Raw genomic sequence first — 18,183 nt, forward strand, 5'->3', positions numbered from 1 at the left:
TACAAATGTGGTTATTTTCAAATATAATATCGTTTGTGTCTGAGAAGTTCTGTTACATTAAGCTTAAATTGTAATCTCTCGATGCGGACAATTAAAGTCCTAGGTCTTAAGGTATTTGATCCACGTATGCGATAAGCTGCCGCTATCTCGGTATCTGATTTAAAGTCCTCTCCAATTACTTTTGAGAATAGTTCAACTGCGAATTTCGCTGGGTTTGGACTTTCACGATTCTCAGGTAGACCTTCGATTCTAATATTATTCCTTCTGCATCCATCTTCTAGAACCGCAAGTCTGTCTCCAAGATTTTTGCATTCAGAATTCACAGCTGTAGCTTTTCCATCAGCGTTAGATGCCAAATGTTCCACTGTTTCAATTCGAGCCATGAATGTCTGCTTAACGTCTTCCAGCTGAACGGCAAGTCCTCTGAGGAACACATTCAGGAAAATGTGTCTAAACTGAATTTTTATCAGTATATCTTTAAAGCCTGCATCAAAATGATTAGATATACGTTCCTCCAAGTCTTTATGTTCTTGCCGCAGCTTGAGTTTGTCTTGAGCAAGCCATTTATTACTTTCTTCATATTTTTCTGAATGTCTTTCTTGAGCTCACTTATGGCTGTGGCCAATGTTGTGATCATTTCCTTCAGTTCGGACAAATCATTTCGGCTTTCATGCTCCGTGGGTGAAGTGACGAGCCCTGTTACAGCCAATGCTTCTGGCTCGCAAGGAGTAGATGAATGCGTGGACTGTACGGCCATCTCTAGTTTCAAGTGATCTTCTGGAATCGGCTTGCTATTGTGACCTGAATCATTTGTACCTTTGCTGCCATTTTCGCTCTCAACTGGAGATGTTGCAGTGCAGCGGGATCCTGGGAAGTCTGTGCTATCGCCTGCCTGTTCCAGGTCAGTCTCTGAAAGGCCGTAGCTTATACTGGTGCCTGATGCATGTCTAGACTTGGGCGTAGTTTTAGGTTTCTTTTCCATTTCTTTCTGACCTCCTTTCTTGTTACTCATATTTGTATACTGTAGTAGAAACGCCTCAGGTTGGGTAAATACAGGATACCTCGATATAATAAGAAATAAGAGATAATAAAGCCACTGCTAACGGAGCTCCACTTCAGACGTCCATCTCCCGTACCGGACGAGACCAATCCTCCTTTGATATTTTCTTGCTTGTGTGTTCTTTGCCTTCTCTGATCGTGATGGTCATCATCAGGCTCATCAACTCCATTTCACCGGCCCAACATCTGACGGCGGCTAACTAAGACCATCAGCTGAGAGACCCGTCAGTGGTGAAGGTTCAGCTGCGTGTCTTCTCACAGGTCCAGCTGTCCTTCTCCTTTCATCTCTCTGCTCCACTTATTCTTCTCTCTTTTGCAGATCCTGAGCACAATGGCTGCGATGTTTTCACTGCTACTAGTCGGGTTGATGGCGAGTCTCAGCACAGCTGCAGGTGAGTCGGCTAACTAAAGCGTTTCATGTTGTCACCACACCAGCACCAGTGGTCTCACTAAACGAGGGTCAGGGGACTGGAGACAACGTCAGAGGGATGAGGTCATGTGATGTGTCGCAGAGCCTCATGGGATGGAGAGAAGTGCGGTGGTGGCGACTGGTTTGGGTGTCAAAGGGCTGACATTTTGAATTTTCTGCTGTAACTGACATTAGAGTGTAATAAAACGCACACCCACATTAGCACTTCCTGTACTCACGATGACGATGACGTCACCCCACAGAGCACAGGCTTGAAATAAACGAGTCAGAAATGTCACTGAGCTGTCAAGTAGGAGAGCACAAGTCCTAAATGTCCATCCTTTGCACATACCACTAAAGTAAGATGTCTGGTCAGATCAGAGCACAACTGGCATCACTAATGTGCCACTTTAGAGCTGGTGGAGGTCCGTGTGCCACTGTCACCTCAGGAGGAGTTGGCAAGCCACAAGTGTGTGATCAGAAGGTGACGGAGAGTCGAGGCACAGGCAGCAGCTCAGACCACCAAAGACGAACGAGAACATCAAACTTAAAGTCACAAGTGCCAGGGACCAAACGCTAGATGAAAGTCCCCCCCGTAACTGACGGAGAAGGTGCCCACCATGCATTGTGATGGGAAACATGGCGACACTGAAGTGTTACATGATCAGCAACTGCTGTGTGTGTCCACAAGGTGAGCGAAGAATCAAAATGGCGGAGCTCAGAAAACAACCAAAATGAGGCAGAGAAACTAAGGCGACTCACGGCAATGCAACTGGGCTTTAAATGGCTGCTTTATAGCGCCCTGCATGCTCATCGTTACCTGCACATGGACAGCTGCTCCAAGCAGACAGACTTACTAGCTTGGCACAAAGCTACACCTGTGCCAGTCGCCATAGCAGATGCCCGCTCACTGTGTGGCTTTCCATTGGAGACGTCTCTCCTCAGCAGCTGGCAAAAAAGCAATCAGGATAACAACATCAGCTGACCGCTGCCATATACCTGGAATATCAGGAAGCAGGAGGTCACACGCGTCAGGACAAGGGTGACACTGAGGTGAGATCTTGCTGGTTTCCTTCTTGTTTCTGTTTTCTCGAGTCTGGTTTTCTGAGGGCCTAACAGGTTCAAGTCCATCAAAAAATAAAAAATAAGAAATAAAATAATCCTCACTCGGTGTGTTTCTACTGCCGTATTATAACTAAGAGCAGGAAGGTGGGCTCAGCACCAGCCAGGGGTACAACGTAATGGCCCACAAGTCACATGAAACAGAACTCAGTCACATGTGGTGTGGGGGACACATAAAGACCTCCTGCATTCAGTGGGGACTGCACAGGAAACGGTGACCCTGCACACTGAGGATGACCGGCACTTGTGACCTGGTCTAATGTCACATTCAGGTATTTGTGGTCACCAATCTCTCAAAGTTAGCTTCTTAGTTTGGGTTTTGCTAATTAAACAGTTGCTCTGCCAAGCTTGTGACCAGCCAAGTGCATTTCTTTGGTTCAATTGCAGATGTCAACGGTCAACTCAGACTCGTCAAAGGGACCAACAGCTGTTCTGGGAGAGTGGAGGTGTTCTACCAGGGCCAGTGGGGAACCGTCTGTGATGACTCATGGGATTTGAACGACGCTAAAGTTGTCTGCAGGCAGGTGGGATGTGGCAATGCCATCTCAGCACCAGGAAGTGCCCACTTTGGAAGAGGCAGCGGAAAGATCTGGATGGATGATGTTGCTTGCACCGGGAATGAGTCGTCCTTGATGCTGTGCCAACATAGAGGACTGGGAAAGCATGACTGTAGTTCACATGAAGATGCTGGGGTCATCTGTTCAGGTACAAACAGTTAAGGTGCCATCTGCAAAGCAAAATGTATCTAAGCCTGTTCATTACTGATAGAAATGCAAAAGTAAATGAAGATCTGCTGAATACACAGACCTGTGTGGGCACTTCTGGAGATCATCACGTGACTCCAAGTGTTATTAAATCAGAGCGTTTTTTAACCTCCTGTGTGGATACTTACAGCAACGTTTAGAGACTTTATGGAGAATGTATTTTCTTTTATAAGATATGCCTACACATGCCAGTCAGCGAGGAGGCACAGTGGCCAGTGGTGCTGCCCCCTGGATCTGGTGGGCAGGGTCTGAATCCTGTGCCTCGCTGCTGTCTGTGTGGCATTTGTGTGTCTGTGCCTGCTGCTGTTCTTTATTTTTCAGCTACTTGGTGTTCCTTTTAAATTTCTAAAAATGTTGTGTGTGCTCATTGAGTTCAGCGCTTCAAGAGTAATCCCCAGCATTTTGTGACCCTGAATTGAATTGCCCTGAATTGAATTGTCCAGGACTAAAAGTGTTAAAGCACAATAACTCAAACCACATGTCCTGAAAGAAGAAGAACTCCTAAACTTGTGAGCCCAAAGTAAATTTATCTTCCTTAATTTTAGATACCAAGACCCTCCCAAGACTCGTCAACGGGACCAACAGCTGTTCTGGGAGAGTGGAGGTGTTCTACCAGGGCCAGTGGGGAACCGTCTGTGATGACTCCTGGGATTTGAACGACGCTAAAGTTGTCTGCAGGCAGCTGGGATGTGGCAATGCCATCGCAGCACCAGGAAGTGCCCACTTTGGAAGAGGCAGCGGAAAGATCTGGATGGATGATGTTGCTTGCATAGGGAATGAGTCGTCCTTGACGTTGTGCAAACATAGAGGACTGGGAGAGCATAACTGTGGTTCACATGAAGATGCTGGGGTCGTCTGTTCAGGTAGGTGTGACATGTCTGCCTCCTCAACATAAAGTGTAACAAACTCTGAGGTTACTGATTGAAATGCAAAACTCAAAATGAAGATCTGCTGAATATGTGGAATCAAACAAGCAGATCAGCATAGGACTCCAAATTTAAAAGTACATCATTTGTAACGTCACACTTCTGTATTCTCACAGTAACATTTACAGAATTTGATTGAAAATGTACTTTTTTATTTTTAACAAGTTTTATCTCTGCCACACAGCAAAGTGGCTCAGTGGTTAGTGGTGCCACCTCACAGATCTGGTGCTCTGGCTTTGAACGCTGTGCCAAGGTTCTGTTGGTGTGGAGTTTGCATGTCTGTGTATGTTGTTGTTGTGGGTTTTATTATAATTTTTAGGTATTTTAGTTTCCTTCTTATATTCCCAAATATATATATGTGTGTGTTTGTTGGGTTAAGTGCTTCCTCGGTAATCATAAGCCCTCTGTGACCCTGAACTGAATCATGCAGGACTGAAAATGCACACCCGTATTTCAAGAGAAGATTCAAATATTTATAACTTGTGACAAAAGGAAGAAGAAAAAATCCGTCAAAGTCAAGGAGAGATCCACTCAGCAGCCAATCAGATTCACACTCCAGCGTTAACCCTTGAATCACTACTACATACCTGGGGTCTTTAGGGACCCCACATATGTACAAACGCAAATCAAACCACAAATGGCCATACCTGTCCAAATCTTTATTGAAACCTCTTGTGTGAAGACTTTGTTTAAAACACATTTCAGTATATAATTACCTTTTGATTTGTAATATTTCTATCTAATTACACCCTCGCAGTGTGTTACTCGGCACAGTAACCTCAGACCAGAGTGTCATTTTTGTGATTGTTGTGACGTGGCTCCTGGCTTTTCTTATCTTTCAACTCTCTAAACTCATAAATGCCTAAATAATAAGCAGCAAGACAGAAACACGCTGTGGTGAACAAACAAAGACACAAAGAATCCTGGAAAAGCAGGTTTTGGTTTACAAACACAGCACTTAAATGCGCAAATTAAACTCTTGACACTTTACACATTCAGGGTCTGTAGAGACCTCATATGTTTAGGTGAGTTAATGATCGTAATAAGAGGACTGGAAACTGTTTGGGCTTATTGCGAGTAGTAAATCACTGTGGATGACATGAAGGAGTAACACGTCACACTACATCATGTGACCCAATGACTGCCGTAAACGTGATGCCACAGGCCGCTAGTGGTCAGCTAGTTAGGGTGCGACTGGTCAGTGCACTCTGTGAATGAAGGACACCAGACACCTTGTGGTGAAGGCTGGCACTACTCGCACATTCATATGGCACAGAACAGAAGATGAGGGTTAAGATGTCCTGGTGGATGGCACACGGGCACAAGCAGCTGGCATAGCTTTGCCAACTGCAACTGTCCATGTTGGAACAAATGACATACATAAGGGTAGACTGTCAGTTCTGCGATCCAAATTCAAAGAGTTAGGTGCCAAGCTGAGGAGCAGAACTGACAAGGTAGTCTTCTCCGAAGTTCTGCCTGTGCCAAATGCCAGTCCAGGTAAGATTAAGGAGATCAGAAGGCTTAACGCGTGGCTCAAATCTTGGTGCAGGGTAGAAAGGTATGGGTTTAGGGGGCACAGGGACTCCTTTTGGAACAAATGGGGCGGGTTACATCTGAACCGGAGGGGCACCAATGTATTGGGGTGGCGTATGTGTAGGCTAGTCGAGGATTGTTTAAACTGGGAATGGGGCAGGGAGTTTAGGACAGGCCAGGTTTAGATCTATACATGGAAGAACAAACAATGGTGTAGAAATAAAAATGCATAGTAATGTAAATTCTAAGCAAACATGTAAAGTAGAAGGATTAACACATTAAAAATAGCTTGTCTTAATGCTAGAAGTATCAAAAATAAGGTAAGTGAGTTGGAGTCGTATGTAGCACAGCATAATTATGATATTATAGCAATAATGTAAACCTGGCTAAATAACAAAGATGAGGATGAGTGTAACATAGAGGGATACACATTATTAGGAAGGAGAGACAGAACAGAAAAGGAGGTGGGGTTGCTGTTTATGCCAAACGGGGTTTAAATGTAAGTCATCTTCAGTTGGATGATGAGCCCCATCTTAGTGAGGACATGTGGCTTGGAAATATTAGGGAAAAGGTCTTATTTTAGGAGTGTGTTATAGACCACCCAATTCAGACAGTAATTTCAACACACATCTTTTAGTAATATCAAAAGGCAAGTTTACAGGGGATATTATAGTCATGGGGACTTTAATTATCCAAATATTAACTGGGATAACCTTACAGATGGAGGAGCACAAGAGCAGGAGTTTTAGAAGTAATCAGCGACTGTTTGTTAACACAGCATGTTAAAGCACCAACAAGGGGTGAAGCCTGTCTGGATTTAGTATTCTGTAATAATCAGGATAGAATTGAGTGTGTCGAGGTGATTGAACCACTAGGGTCAAGTGACCATAATGTAATACAATTCTCAGTATTTTGTAAGAGTACAGATGCAAAGACTAAAATTGTTAAGTTGAACTTTAGTAGGGCTAATTTTGAGCAGATGACAAAGTCTAAGTAGGATAGACTGGGATAAGCTTTTAAATGTGGAGACAGTCGAGGAGCAGTGGAACAGGTTTAAAATGTTTTACATGTAATGCAGGACAGATACATACCTAAATTTGGAATTAATAGGAAACTAAAAAACTCCACGATGGATTAATAAAGATTTAAAAAGAAGTTGCAAAGGAAAAACTGCTGTATAAGGCATATAAGACTAATGACTGCAAAGAGAATGTAGCGTATGAGAACATGAGGGCAACCATTAAGAAGGATATCAGAGAGGCTAAAAGACAGTTGGAGAGGAATATAGCAGATAAGGAAAGAAGACCCCAAGAGATTCTTTCAGTATTTTAGTAGTAAAAGAACAGTTAAGGAGGAGGTCAAGTTCATCAGGAATAGTAAAGGGAATTAAAAGATACAGACAATGAAATAGCAGATGCCCTAAACTTACATTTTTCTGAGGTGTTTACAAGTGAGCAAGTGGATAACCTCAGAGGAGTAACAGGGACTACTAAGGAGGTACTGAGGGATTTGGAAATTGTAGAGGAGAAGTGCTGCTCAGATTAAATAAGATGAAATCAAACAAATCACCAGGCCCAGATAATATTTATCCTCGTGTTCTTAAGGAGGCTAGTGAGTACATATATAAACCCTTGACACATATTTTTAGGAAGTCACTGTGCACTGGAGAGATTCCAAAGGACTGGAAAATGGCAAATGTCATCCACATTATATAAAAAGGGTGACAGGGCAGATCCAAGCAACTATAGGCCAGTAAGCTTAACAAGCATCACAGGAAAATTAATGGAAGGAATTATTAAGGATAAGATTGAGCAACACATGACAAGGACAGGAGTTATTCTGAACAGTCAGCATGGGTTCAGAAGAGGGAGGTGGTTTTACTAACATGTTGGAATTCTATGAGGAGGCAACAAAAGGATACGATCAAAGTGGAGCTTATGATATTATTTATCTGGACTTTCAGAAAGCATTTGATAAGGTGCCACATGAGAGGTTGGGCATCAAGTTAAAAGAAGTGGGAGTTCAGGGTGATGTTTTTAGATGGGTGCAGAATTGGCTCAGACACAGGAAGCAGAGGGTGATGGTGCGAGGAACCTCATCAGAACTGGCGATGTTAAGAGTGGTGTTCCACAGGGGTCAGTGCTAGGGCCGCTGCTATTTTTAATATATATAAATGATTTAGATAGGAATATAAGTAACAAGCTGGTTAAGTTTGCAGATGATACCAAGATAGGTGGATTAGCAGATAATTTGGAATCCGTTATATCATTACAGAAGGACTTGGATAGCATACAGGCTTGGGCAGATTTGTGGCAGATGAAATTCAATGTCAGTATAGGAAGTAAAAATATTAGGATTGAGTACACAATGGGTGGTTGGAAAATCGAGAATCCACCTTATGAGAAGGATTTAGGAGTCATAGTGGACTCAAGCTATCAACTTCCCAACAGTGTTCAGAAGCCATTAAGAAGGCTAACAGAATGTCAGGTTATATAGCACCTTGATCTGTGGAGTACAAGTCACAGGAGGTTATGCTCAACCTTTATAATGCACTGGTGAGGCCTCATCTTGAGTACTGTGTGCAGTTTTGGTCTCCAGGCTACAAAAAGGACATAGCAGCACTAGAGAAGGTCCAGAGAAGAGCGACTAGGCTGATTCCAGGTCTACAGGGGTTGAGTTATGAGGGAAAGATTAAAAGAGCTGAGCCTTTACAGTTTAAGGAAAAGAAGATTAAGAGGTGACATGATTGAAGTGTTTAAAATGATGAAGGAAATTAGTACAGCGGATCGAGACTTGTATTTTAAAATGAGTTCATCAAGAACACGGGGACACAGTTGGAAACTTGTTAAGGGTAAATTTCGCACAAACATTAGGAAGTTTTTCTTTACACAAAGAACGATAGACACTTGGAATAAGCTACCAAGTAGTGTGGTAGACAGTAAGACGTTAGGGACTTTCAAAACTCGACTTGATGTTTTCTTGGAGGAAATAAGTGGATAGGACTGGCGAGCTTTGTTGGGCTGAATGGCCAGTTCTCGTCCAGATTGTTCTAATGTTCTAGTTTGATGGGCTCAGTCAAACAGGGGTCAGTGACATGAATATTTTCAGAGTGAGAGGAATGTGAAGAACATTGGAGGTGACCTTTCTAATGATGACAAACTTTACGTTTTGCTGCAGACTTGAGGGCTCACCACTGTTGTCTTCTCTTTTGTTGCCCTTCTTCGTATTCATTCTGCCTTTTAGGTCACCTCGAGAGCACCCCTAACATACACAACACTCTGTCCCAAAGCCATTCTGGTGCCACCCATGAACTCAATGGGGTGGCATGCAGTCCTCAGTTAGCATGAAAGGTGCCCGCAGGTCAGAGGATTGTGCAGATGTGTAGAAGTGTCACACAGCCATCTGATGGCCACCATTAACCAGTGATGTCTAATTTACAGATATGTTCTTCAGTCAAGGCTCCTGCGAAAATGGATGGGTGACCCACTCCGGCCGGTGCTACAAATTCTTTACGGGGAAGAAGTCCTGGATTGATGCGGAGGTACTGTACCATCTGGAGGGCTCTGGGTGACATTGTGGGAATGACGTGGATGAGTGGGGTCACAGCTTTGAACTGAATTGTGTGTGCCATGGGGTGCATGGCAGAGACGTGGCAGGTGGGTGACGTCAAGCCTCTCATTTTTATAACCACAAGACTTGTGAAAGACGGGCACCCCACCTGCTGCTGAATAAACAGCGTCAGGCCCCTCAAGTCTGAAAGTGAAAATCAGATATTAAAATGAACAGAAGACACAGTAGGTGACAAGCCCACCAGGGTACTGTTTACCTTGAAAGGCGCTATATAGAATCAAGAGTCAAGCTGTAAAATGCCATACAACATTAGGTACTACAGGGGGCACTCCTGAGCCATCCATGAACCCAGCAAAAGGCCAATAATAAGAAATAAAAGTCAATAAGAGATTAATAAAATGGAGGAAACACAAAACTACCACAGGAGTGAAGCCCCCGCCCCGCTACTCATGAATTAAAGACTTGAGGTAGAGCAGCTTAACACTCACACATCAAGACCACCTGCAGGATGACAGTGAGAGCCACTTCTAGGGTCACGGACCCTCACTGAAGTCCTGCAGCCCCCTCATGTTCAAGTTCAACTTCAAGTGTGTCATCTGAGCCTCAGATAAGAAGCAGGCGGGCAGCCCCTCGTCAGCCATGCCATCCTTGAATTCGCTTCTTCTGGGTCGGCCCTGCTGACTGCTCCTTGATTCCTTCGTCTCTCCTTCGAGTTCAGCCCGTCAGTTTTGACTCCATGTGTTCCTCTTGGTCCCCATTACAGGAGGTCAGCTGATCTGCACGTCTCAACGTATATAAACTTGTGGGCTCACCGACCAAGAAACGTCAACTGAAGCAGCAAATCCACAGTACCACTGCAGCGAGGGGCTACTTGGGGGGGCGTGTGCCCAGCATGGGGGCCATAGGCAGGGGGATCAAACGAGTCACATCTACTGGGACATTCTGTGACTCCAAAGATCTTCAGGAGAGAATTAAGCATATTTTAAAAATAGTGTAATTACAATATGCCCTATTAATGCCAGCCGGTACAGTGCCAGTCCCATCAAGATTCTCAGATGCAGGCGTTCACCCACCTACCTATAAGTTCAGTGGAGACGTTGCCAGCTCTGGAATTTTACAAGGTTTGTATCACTTCATTGATAAACGACTTTTTAAAGCAAACAAGTGATTGGTCAGCAACAATACGCTGATCTTGTACGAAAAAGGAAAGGATTTGTCGTGTGTGAAGTGGCAGGTGAGTTATTGTCAACAAAACGCAGCCACCTGACAAGTAAACTGAAATGCTACTCACTCGTGATTTTTCTGTCCACACAGTAAAGGTTTTGTTGGCCGGCACATTCTGATGTCAGCATTTGAATTACATCTTGATATGAAAGAAGTGCAGAGAAAGGCGGCACGTAAATCACTTTCTACTCCACAGGCTTTACGCGCCTGAAAATGAAGTGAAGACGCGTCCTCGGGCCTCAGCCGCCATTCAATGTATAAGTAGATGTGTGCGGCTCGTGATGGATGAGCTTCTGTTTTAGAGTTAAAAGTTACAAGGGCTAAAGACTAACGACAAGAATATTCATTTAAAGATAAAAACTGAAATTAGTTTTAGTGAATTATTATTTTATTTCAGTCTTTCAGCTACTTTAATAGTGTCATTTAGTTTTAGTTTTTCATTTCCATCCATCCATTATCCAACCCGCTATATCCTTACTACAGGGTCACGGGGGTCTGCTGGAGCCAATCCCAGCTAACACAGGGCACAAGGCAGGAAACAAACCCCACCACAGAGTTTTTCATTTCAGTGTTGTTAATTCTTTTATTTCAGTTTACAAAAATGTCGTTTTAATAATAGTTTCAGTTTTGATTTTAGTTTTCATTAACTATAATAACCGTGTTTCACACACTGTGTGACTTTCTGAACTTGAACTTTCGAGATTCTCCGCCACACTGTATCACTCCATCAACTTCCTTTTGTTCTTCACTCCACTGTTTTTCTTTGCCTCCACTTCACATTCACTGAAATTCTTTTTTTCCATGTGCAGCTATCGCCATTGTCTTCTAACAAAGCACTGAAGAAAAGGGGCTATTAATATTGATTTGCATATTCAAATAGGCAACATTCTGGGCGGAGTAAGGGTGGGGCTGTAGGCGCGTGCACGTGCGTTGTATTTCAGTTTCAGTGAGATTTATAAAGTGGAGTTGCGTGGAAGTTGGTGTACCCAAAGTTTTATGGATTTGGATTTGTTGTGCGTACGCACATTTCCAGTTTTGTCCAAACGCTGTGTTTTAGTGTGAATTCTACACACGGCGTTATACATGAGACCCCAGAGCAGAGTTGGGCCCATTGAATGAGTAAAAATCTGAGGGATGAAAGTCGAATGGGAACAAGTATGAAGGTGGAGGAGTGTGGAGAAGTCTGCTTGAAAAGATGGGACCCCCATAAAAATAGGAAAAGCTGAGGAAGAGGAGGAGGCTGAAGGCCTCATCACCACACTCTCTTCTCTCAAAGATGGCCAAACTGCTGCATCACAGCAATGCCACCAAGCCCCCCATCGGCTTCATCCTGATTCAGTTGTGTTCAATTAGACGGACAGAAAGTGACCTGCTAAACATGGAGACGCGTCGGCCTTCACGTGACGCCACACTCCACTTCCTATGTTTCAGAAGATGTTTTTATTGTTAAGACGTGTTGAGACTTGCAGCTGTTGGTGTTGTCATTTGGATTTGCAGGGCGATTTCTTCACCATCTCCACATGTTCTGACACATTAAGGTCTGCCCTCCGTGATGATGTGCAGGCCAGGGGTCCTCAAACATGGACATGCTGTGGGACTCCTTTGAAAAAGAGAATCCTGTTATGTGTGCTGCTGCAAAACAGTCAAGTGAGACACATCACCTGAAGAGGTCACCTGCAGATGTTTCAGAACATTTAGTTTTTTTTCTGGTTGCTCCTGACACTTTTCACGTTTGGTTGCTTCCTCCAACACCTATGGAATTGAGAATAACGTTCAAAGTGCATTTTTGGTAAAAACGTTACTGAAGTTTACGAGTCATATATCTGTAATGTGTGTGTGTGTGTGTGGGACCTGATTTCTGAGTGAAGCACGATGAGCTTATGGCCAGTTAAGTCAAAGTAGCAGCAGTTTTACTTACCATGGACCCCCTGTGTCACCCCCCAGTTACATTGCCTCAGCCTTGGAGGAAACCTGGCGTCGGTGCTCAACAGCAGTGCCAACAAGTTCATCACCAGTCTGATTAAAAGCAGGGATGTCACCAGCCCAGTCACCTGGCTGGGGGGCTCCGATGCCGTGAGGGTAAGTCAGCCTCCTTGTTGTTTCTCTGAGGGTCCTAAGTGGGGGGTTCAGACCATCCCAGAGTGGATGAGGAATGAAGTCCTGATGCAATGCAGAGGCCACGGCTCACCTCAGTGCTTGTGTTTCCTAGGAATCAACGTGGCTCTGGACAGACGGCTCCAGGTGGAATTACTCAAATTGGAATAGCGGTGACCCCAATAACGCTGGTGGCAACGAGAAGTGCATTCACATCAACTTTAAAGGTAATCTGTGGTTTTTTTTGTGTCAGGAGTGGTGTGAGGTGGGCTGGTCGTTATAATGCTGGTCAGCTGTTATTTCAATTCTGCATGTTGTGCCAAGTTAGGACTGGACACAACAGCACGGGTCTCCTATGACCAGAGTGTCTCACTGGACAGGGGTGTTGTGTTAGTGGTTGGTGGTCTGTGAAGCTCCTCGGGAAGTAGAAATAACTGAACCCACCACCACTGCACTGCACTCCGCTCTGAAGCCAGTGTGGTGGTCAAGGGAGGAAGGGTCTGTAAATCAAAAGCAGTTTATGGTGCCAACACAGCCTTCCCTGTTTAGTAAACTGATCTATTAAAGAAAAATGACGTCTGATGGCGTGAGAATAACGACAAAGTGATGGCAGGTGGTGCCACTGTCTCTTAGCCCCAGGATCCCGGGTTCAAATTGGTCCCTGGTGCGTCAGTCTTTTTTTTTTCAGTAACTTAAAGACTCCAAGTGTCCAACAAATGAAAGAGTCTCTTCATAAAGGAGTTAAATCACCTGCTGTCTCATTCTCTCCGGCCACATGTGTCACCTTAGATGACAGACAAATCTTCATACAAAATGAATCACCTGTACTGGTCACATCTGCTGTCCCTGCAGAGCGAGAACACACTGATAGTGCGTCCTGTGAATCTTCTGGACATGCTCAGTACTTCACTTGGTGTCAGCAGTGGGATACTCTTTATCAGATGTTTCACGAGTTCTGGCAGATTTACATTCACATCTGCAATAAGCAGCCGTTATCTCCTTCCACTCTTCTTTATCATCAGTCAGTTCCATGTTTCTGAGTTCATTTTCTGGACCTTCAGTTCTCTACAGCTGGAGCCCAGAGGTGTCAGGCCAATGAGCGTGGGTGGCAGTCAATGGTATCAATTTCTTCATCCTGTCGCCACATGAAGCCAGGCATTGTCGTACACCAGGAGGAACCAGCATAGGGTCTGAGAGTGGGGCCAAGATTGCTTAGAGGCGCTGATCCCATGTAATGCCCAATAGAATCCCTCCTGGCGCAGATGAGGCTCTGTGTTGGAGGAGCCCACCTGACTTCTTGCTAGTTCAAGTTTTTGTGGTCAGGTGTCCTCAGTGCAGTGAAAGTCCTACTTGCGATTTTCCTCAGAACAGTTCACAATAATCCAATGGCAACCAAAGGCACATGAGGACCTGTGACATACGTACGGTGTGTTGGTTCTCCTGTTGTGTACGTCCTGAACAGAAGGCAGACCTGCGACACCACCTTCACCACCCTCCATGGTGCATCACGCTCTTGAGCTGAGCAGGTGCCATCCCATGATGAGATTCTGCCAGTCAGGGTGGGCTCTGCTGTGCACCTGGAGAACTTCACTGTCTCCCCTCAACTCTGGTACCTTCATTTAGGCCTCGTCTACCACAGCAGGGCTTGTCAGTGTTACTTATCAAAGGGGCTCTTCAGTGATCAGTGGATTTGTCTTTCTACACATGTCCATGTCACAGACCACCTCGGTGCTGCTAGTAGCCATGGCGACTGCTTCTCGGCCAGTTGAATGGTCACCCTGTCCTTATTCATGTGGTGTACGTCTGCAATGCTTCTTCATATTTCAGTGTTCTTCTCACGCCACCTGACTGGCAGGCGACCTCTCGTCTTAAATGTGAAACTTGCAGTTTGAGGTCCTGCGGTGGTCTTGTCAGTTCAACTGTTTTTAGGGAGGCATGACAAGATTTCCAGTTTCTGGATTGGGGATTTGGCTGGCAGGCCCACCGTTGGCAGACCCCTCACCTCCTGTTTTGTGTTCTCTTTCAGTCCAAGGCGGATGGAATGACAAGGACTGCACTGAGCTTTACCCTTTTGTCTGCGTGAAGAAACTCAACTGAAAGTGGGGAAGGCTGGAGTGACGAGTGGCCACTTCGTGTAATCAGTGACGTCGCTGGCACTCTGAGGTGTCCTGGTGACCCTAATAAAAGTGATTTAGCATTCAAGCTGTTGTTGTAAAGTTGATTTTCTTTGAGCAGGTTTTCTTTTGTGATGGACAAGCTACAGTACAGCAGAGCCACCCGTACCCGTGGGTGATACGCTACATCACAGACCACCGATGCCTGAAGCCACGTGTGTCACTCGTCACTCATTTATTGACATACTGATGGTGAAGTTTAACTGATGAATCACACAGAATACACACACCTGAGATCAACACAAGACACAAAACAAGGAAATGGAGGTGAAGTGCAGGGCAGTGCCGGAAAAACTGACGTAGAAATCCACAATAATTCTGTGTGGGAATACTGAGAGGAATTGGGGTGGGGGGCCAAATGAACCCTTTGGGAGTGCGATGGCTCTAAAAAGAAACAGATTTCCTAGCGGTTTGTTCTTACGCTTGGCAGATGGGAGAACCTCAGAGAGGTGCTGGTCTCCATGTTGAAGGTTGCTGAGGTCCTCTAAGGTGTGACATCTGCAGAGCTGACTGTCCTTGTCACCTGCTCTTGTCACGTTTAGTTGCTGATCTAAACCCCGACGTGTCCCACCCAGAGGTGTCTGGCCAGTGAGTGTGGGTGGCAGTCAATGGTATCAGTTTCTTCATCCTGTCGCCACATGAGACCAGGCATTGTCGTACACCAGGAGGAACCAGCATAGGGTCTGACAGTGGGGCCAAGGATTTCATCCCGATACCTAATGGAGTCAAGGTGCCCACTGTTGTCTCGCCTGTAGAGGTCTGTGCATCCCTCCATGGATATGCCTCCCCAGACTGACCATCACTGACCCACCACCAAAGCGCTCATGCTGAACGATGTCACAGGCAGCATAACGTTCTCCACAGCTTCTCCAGACCCTTTCATGTCTGTCACATGTGCTCAGGGTGAACTTACTCTCATCTGTGAAAAGCACAGGGCGTCAATGGTGGAGGTGCCAATTCTGGTATTGTATAGCAAATGCCAATCAAGCTCCACGATTCCCACTAGAGGACGTCAGGCTCTCAGGCCACCCTCATGAAGTCTGTTTCTGATTTTTTGGTCAGAGACATTCACACCTGTGGCCTGCCTGCCTGCTGGAGGTCATTTTGTAGGCTCTGCCAGTGCTCATCCTGTTCCTCCGGTGGGTCCTGCTGATGGGTTAAGGACCTTCTATGAGGGGCCCTGTCCAGCTCTCCTAGGGGAACTGCCTGTCTGTCTCCTGGAATCTCCTCCATGCCCTTGAGACTGTGCTGGGAGACGCAGCAAACCTTCTGGAAATGCCACGTATCGCTGTGCCATCCTGGAGAAGTTGGACTACCTGTGCCAGCTCTGTAGGGTCCAGGTATGGCATCATGCTGCCAGTAGTGACACAGAGCATAGCCAAATGCAAAATGAGTGACAGAACAGATGAGGAGCGAAAAATGTCAGTGGCCTCCCTCCACCTGTTAAACCATTCACTCCTGTTTTGGGGGTGCACCAAAAGCATCTGACAATGATGATCAAGCCCCTCTGCTACTTAACTGACCAGATCAGTAGCCCCTTAGTGTGATTGACTTGATGTTAGACTCTCATTAAAAGGGAGTCCTTTCTTTTTTTGAGCAGTTTTTATTAAGCAGTGATGGAGAACTCGGTCTTATCAATGTGGCGTTCTTCTTTAGTACTTTAGTTTCCTTCATCTAATATCTTTTCTTTTCATTGGACGCAGCATTTCTGGTAAACTGTCTTGTGTCTTCATTAGCTGTATGTAAAGTGACATCATGATGACAAATTGCACCATTGACCCCAAAACAAACCTGGGGCAGACATGATCCTGACCCCCATAGATGCGCCTGCTCATCGACTGAGGTTACCCTCCACATGACTCCGACCATTGACTGTCACATGAGATAAAACCAGAAAGTTCACCGAGAATGAAATAAAAGTGGAGCAGCATGGAGGACCTCTGGACGCCCCACGGCCAGGCTGACCTCCTCAGGCTCGGCTCCATGAGGCTCAGAATGACTTACTTAACAAGAAGGCGGCTGACGGCCCAGAGTGACCCCTCAGCATCTATGCCATCCATCCACATTTGGCAGACCACCTGAACACTGCAGGCATTACAGTTTCCTCAGAAACAGAAAAGACTGCGTGCGTGTGCGTCATTAGAAAGCGGACATGGACGTCCTAACTGAAGGCTGTGCACATCTGAGGGACACAAGTCACTGTTGTTTGGACGTTCAAGTTATGGTGACCAACCTTAAGTCCAATGAGGGCCGACGTGCTGCTCTGCATACAGCACTTTGGTACTCCTGAGGTGCCACACTTGTCATTTACATCACACACAAAGCCTTATGGGTTTCTCTTCCAGACAATACAATACATGGAAGTCTGAAGTTCATTTCAAGTCTGACAAATAATTTGGAAAAATCAAATGTGACAACATTCAGTCAACAGGAACGCCGGACAGACTTGATGCATCCTCAGCTTAATCGTCCCCTAAAGTGACACATCGGGTGGACCAGAACAGGCTGACAGGACCCAACTTTACATCAGGATAAGGAAGCTGGCCAAGTCTGGCTTGAACTGCACAGGTGAGCGTCCAACATACTTGTGGAGACCAACCTGAGGACCTGAGCAGGAATCTCATTGATGCCCACATCTCGTCCACCATGTAAAGCTTCCTGTGTCATTTAACAATGTCACTTAAAGTGAAGACTGATGGTTCAGCATCCTGAGTTCAAATGTTGTGCCTGTGTGCCCTCCTTATATCCTGTAGGTTTTCCTGCAGGTCCTCCAGTGTTCCTCCTAAGTCATTAAAGATGAATGTGTCAGGTCAAACTCCATCGGGCTGCTTGCTACTGTGAGTGTGCCTGTGTTGGTGAGAGGGCATTGTGAAGGACCAGTGCCTGTCCTGGGGGCATTCCTGCCTTGTGCCCGATTTTGCTGCCTGTGACCCCCTAGAAGAGATTAACTGGTCTGAGAAGGTCATGTGGGCCTCTACAGCTGATTGATCGTTTCATTGATTTGAAGAAGTTATGAGAAACTCTCAAGGACATTTAAAGTTCCATGTTCCACATGACCTACAAAACAGATAAACGTGAAGTTGGCAAGTCAAGTGTGGCCACCTCACCAAATTCACCCTACCTGCCCAAACTGCAAGAAGCTCCAAGGACCTCAGCTTAATGTGAGCTGATCTGAAGGTCACACCGGTGCCGTCAATGGGCAGACTTGGCCCACATGGGATGACAAGGAGGGGGACATCACTGGAGACGTCAGCAGTGGAGTCACGTGGTCTAGCGCATCATGATGGAGGTCCATTTTGCCACTTCAT

At 45.5% G+C, this 18,183-nt stretch overlaps 1 protein-coding gene across 1 annotated transcript in view; it reads left to right on the forward strand.

The window, feature by feature from the left end:
* The window catches only part of LOC120542044 (deleted in malignant brain tumors 1 protein-like), a 94,518-nt gene extending 78,865 nt beyond the window's left edge, over positions 1-15,653 (forward strand). Inside the window, exons 4-9 of the mRNA XM_039774143.1 lie at positions 2,978-3,295; positions 3,900-4,217; positions 9,254-9,354; positions 12,552-12,686; positions 12,817-12,928; positions 14,728-15,653. Of these exons, the coding sequence (XP_039630077.1) occupies positions 2,978-3,295; positions 3,900-4,217; positions 9,254-9,354; positions 12,552-12,686; positions 12,817-12,928; positions 14,728-14,798 (1,055 nt within the window). The 3' untranslated portion in view covers positions 14,799-15,653. The remainder of the gene's footprint in view (positions 1-2,977; positions 3,296-3,899; positions 4,218-9,253; positions 9,355-12,551; positions 12,687-12,816; positions 12,929-14,727) is intronic.
* The last annotated feature ends 2,530 nt before the right edge of the window (positions 15,654-18,183 follow it).

This window comes from Polypterus senegalus, chromosome 13, assembly GCF_016835505.1.
Source record: "Polypterus senegalus isolate Bchr_013 chromosome 13, ASM1683550v1, whole genome shotgun sequence".
Taxonomy (NCBI): Eukaryota; Metazoa; Chordata; class Cladistia; order Polypteriformes; family Polypteridae; genus Polypterus; species Polypterus senegalus.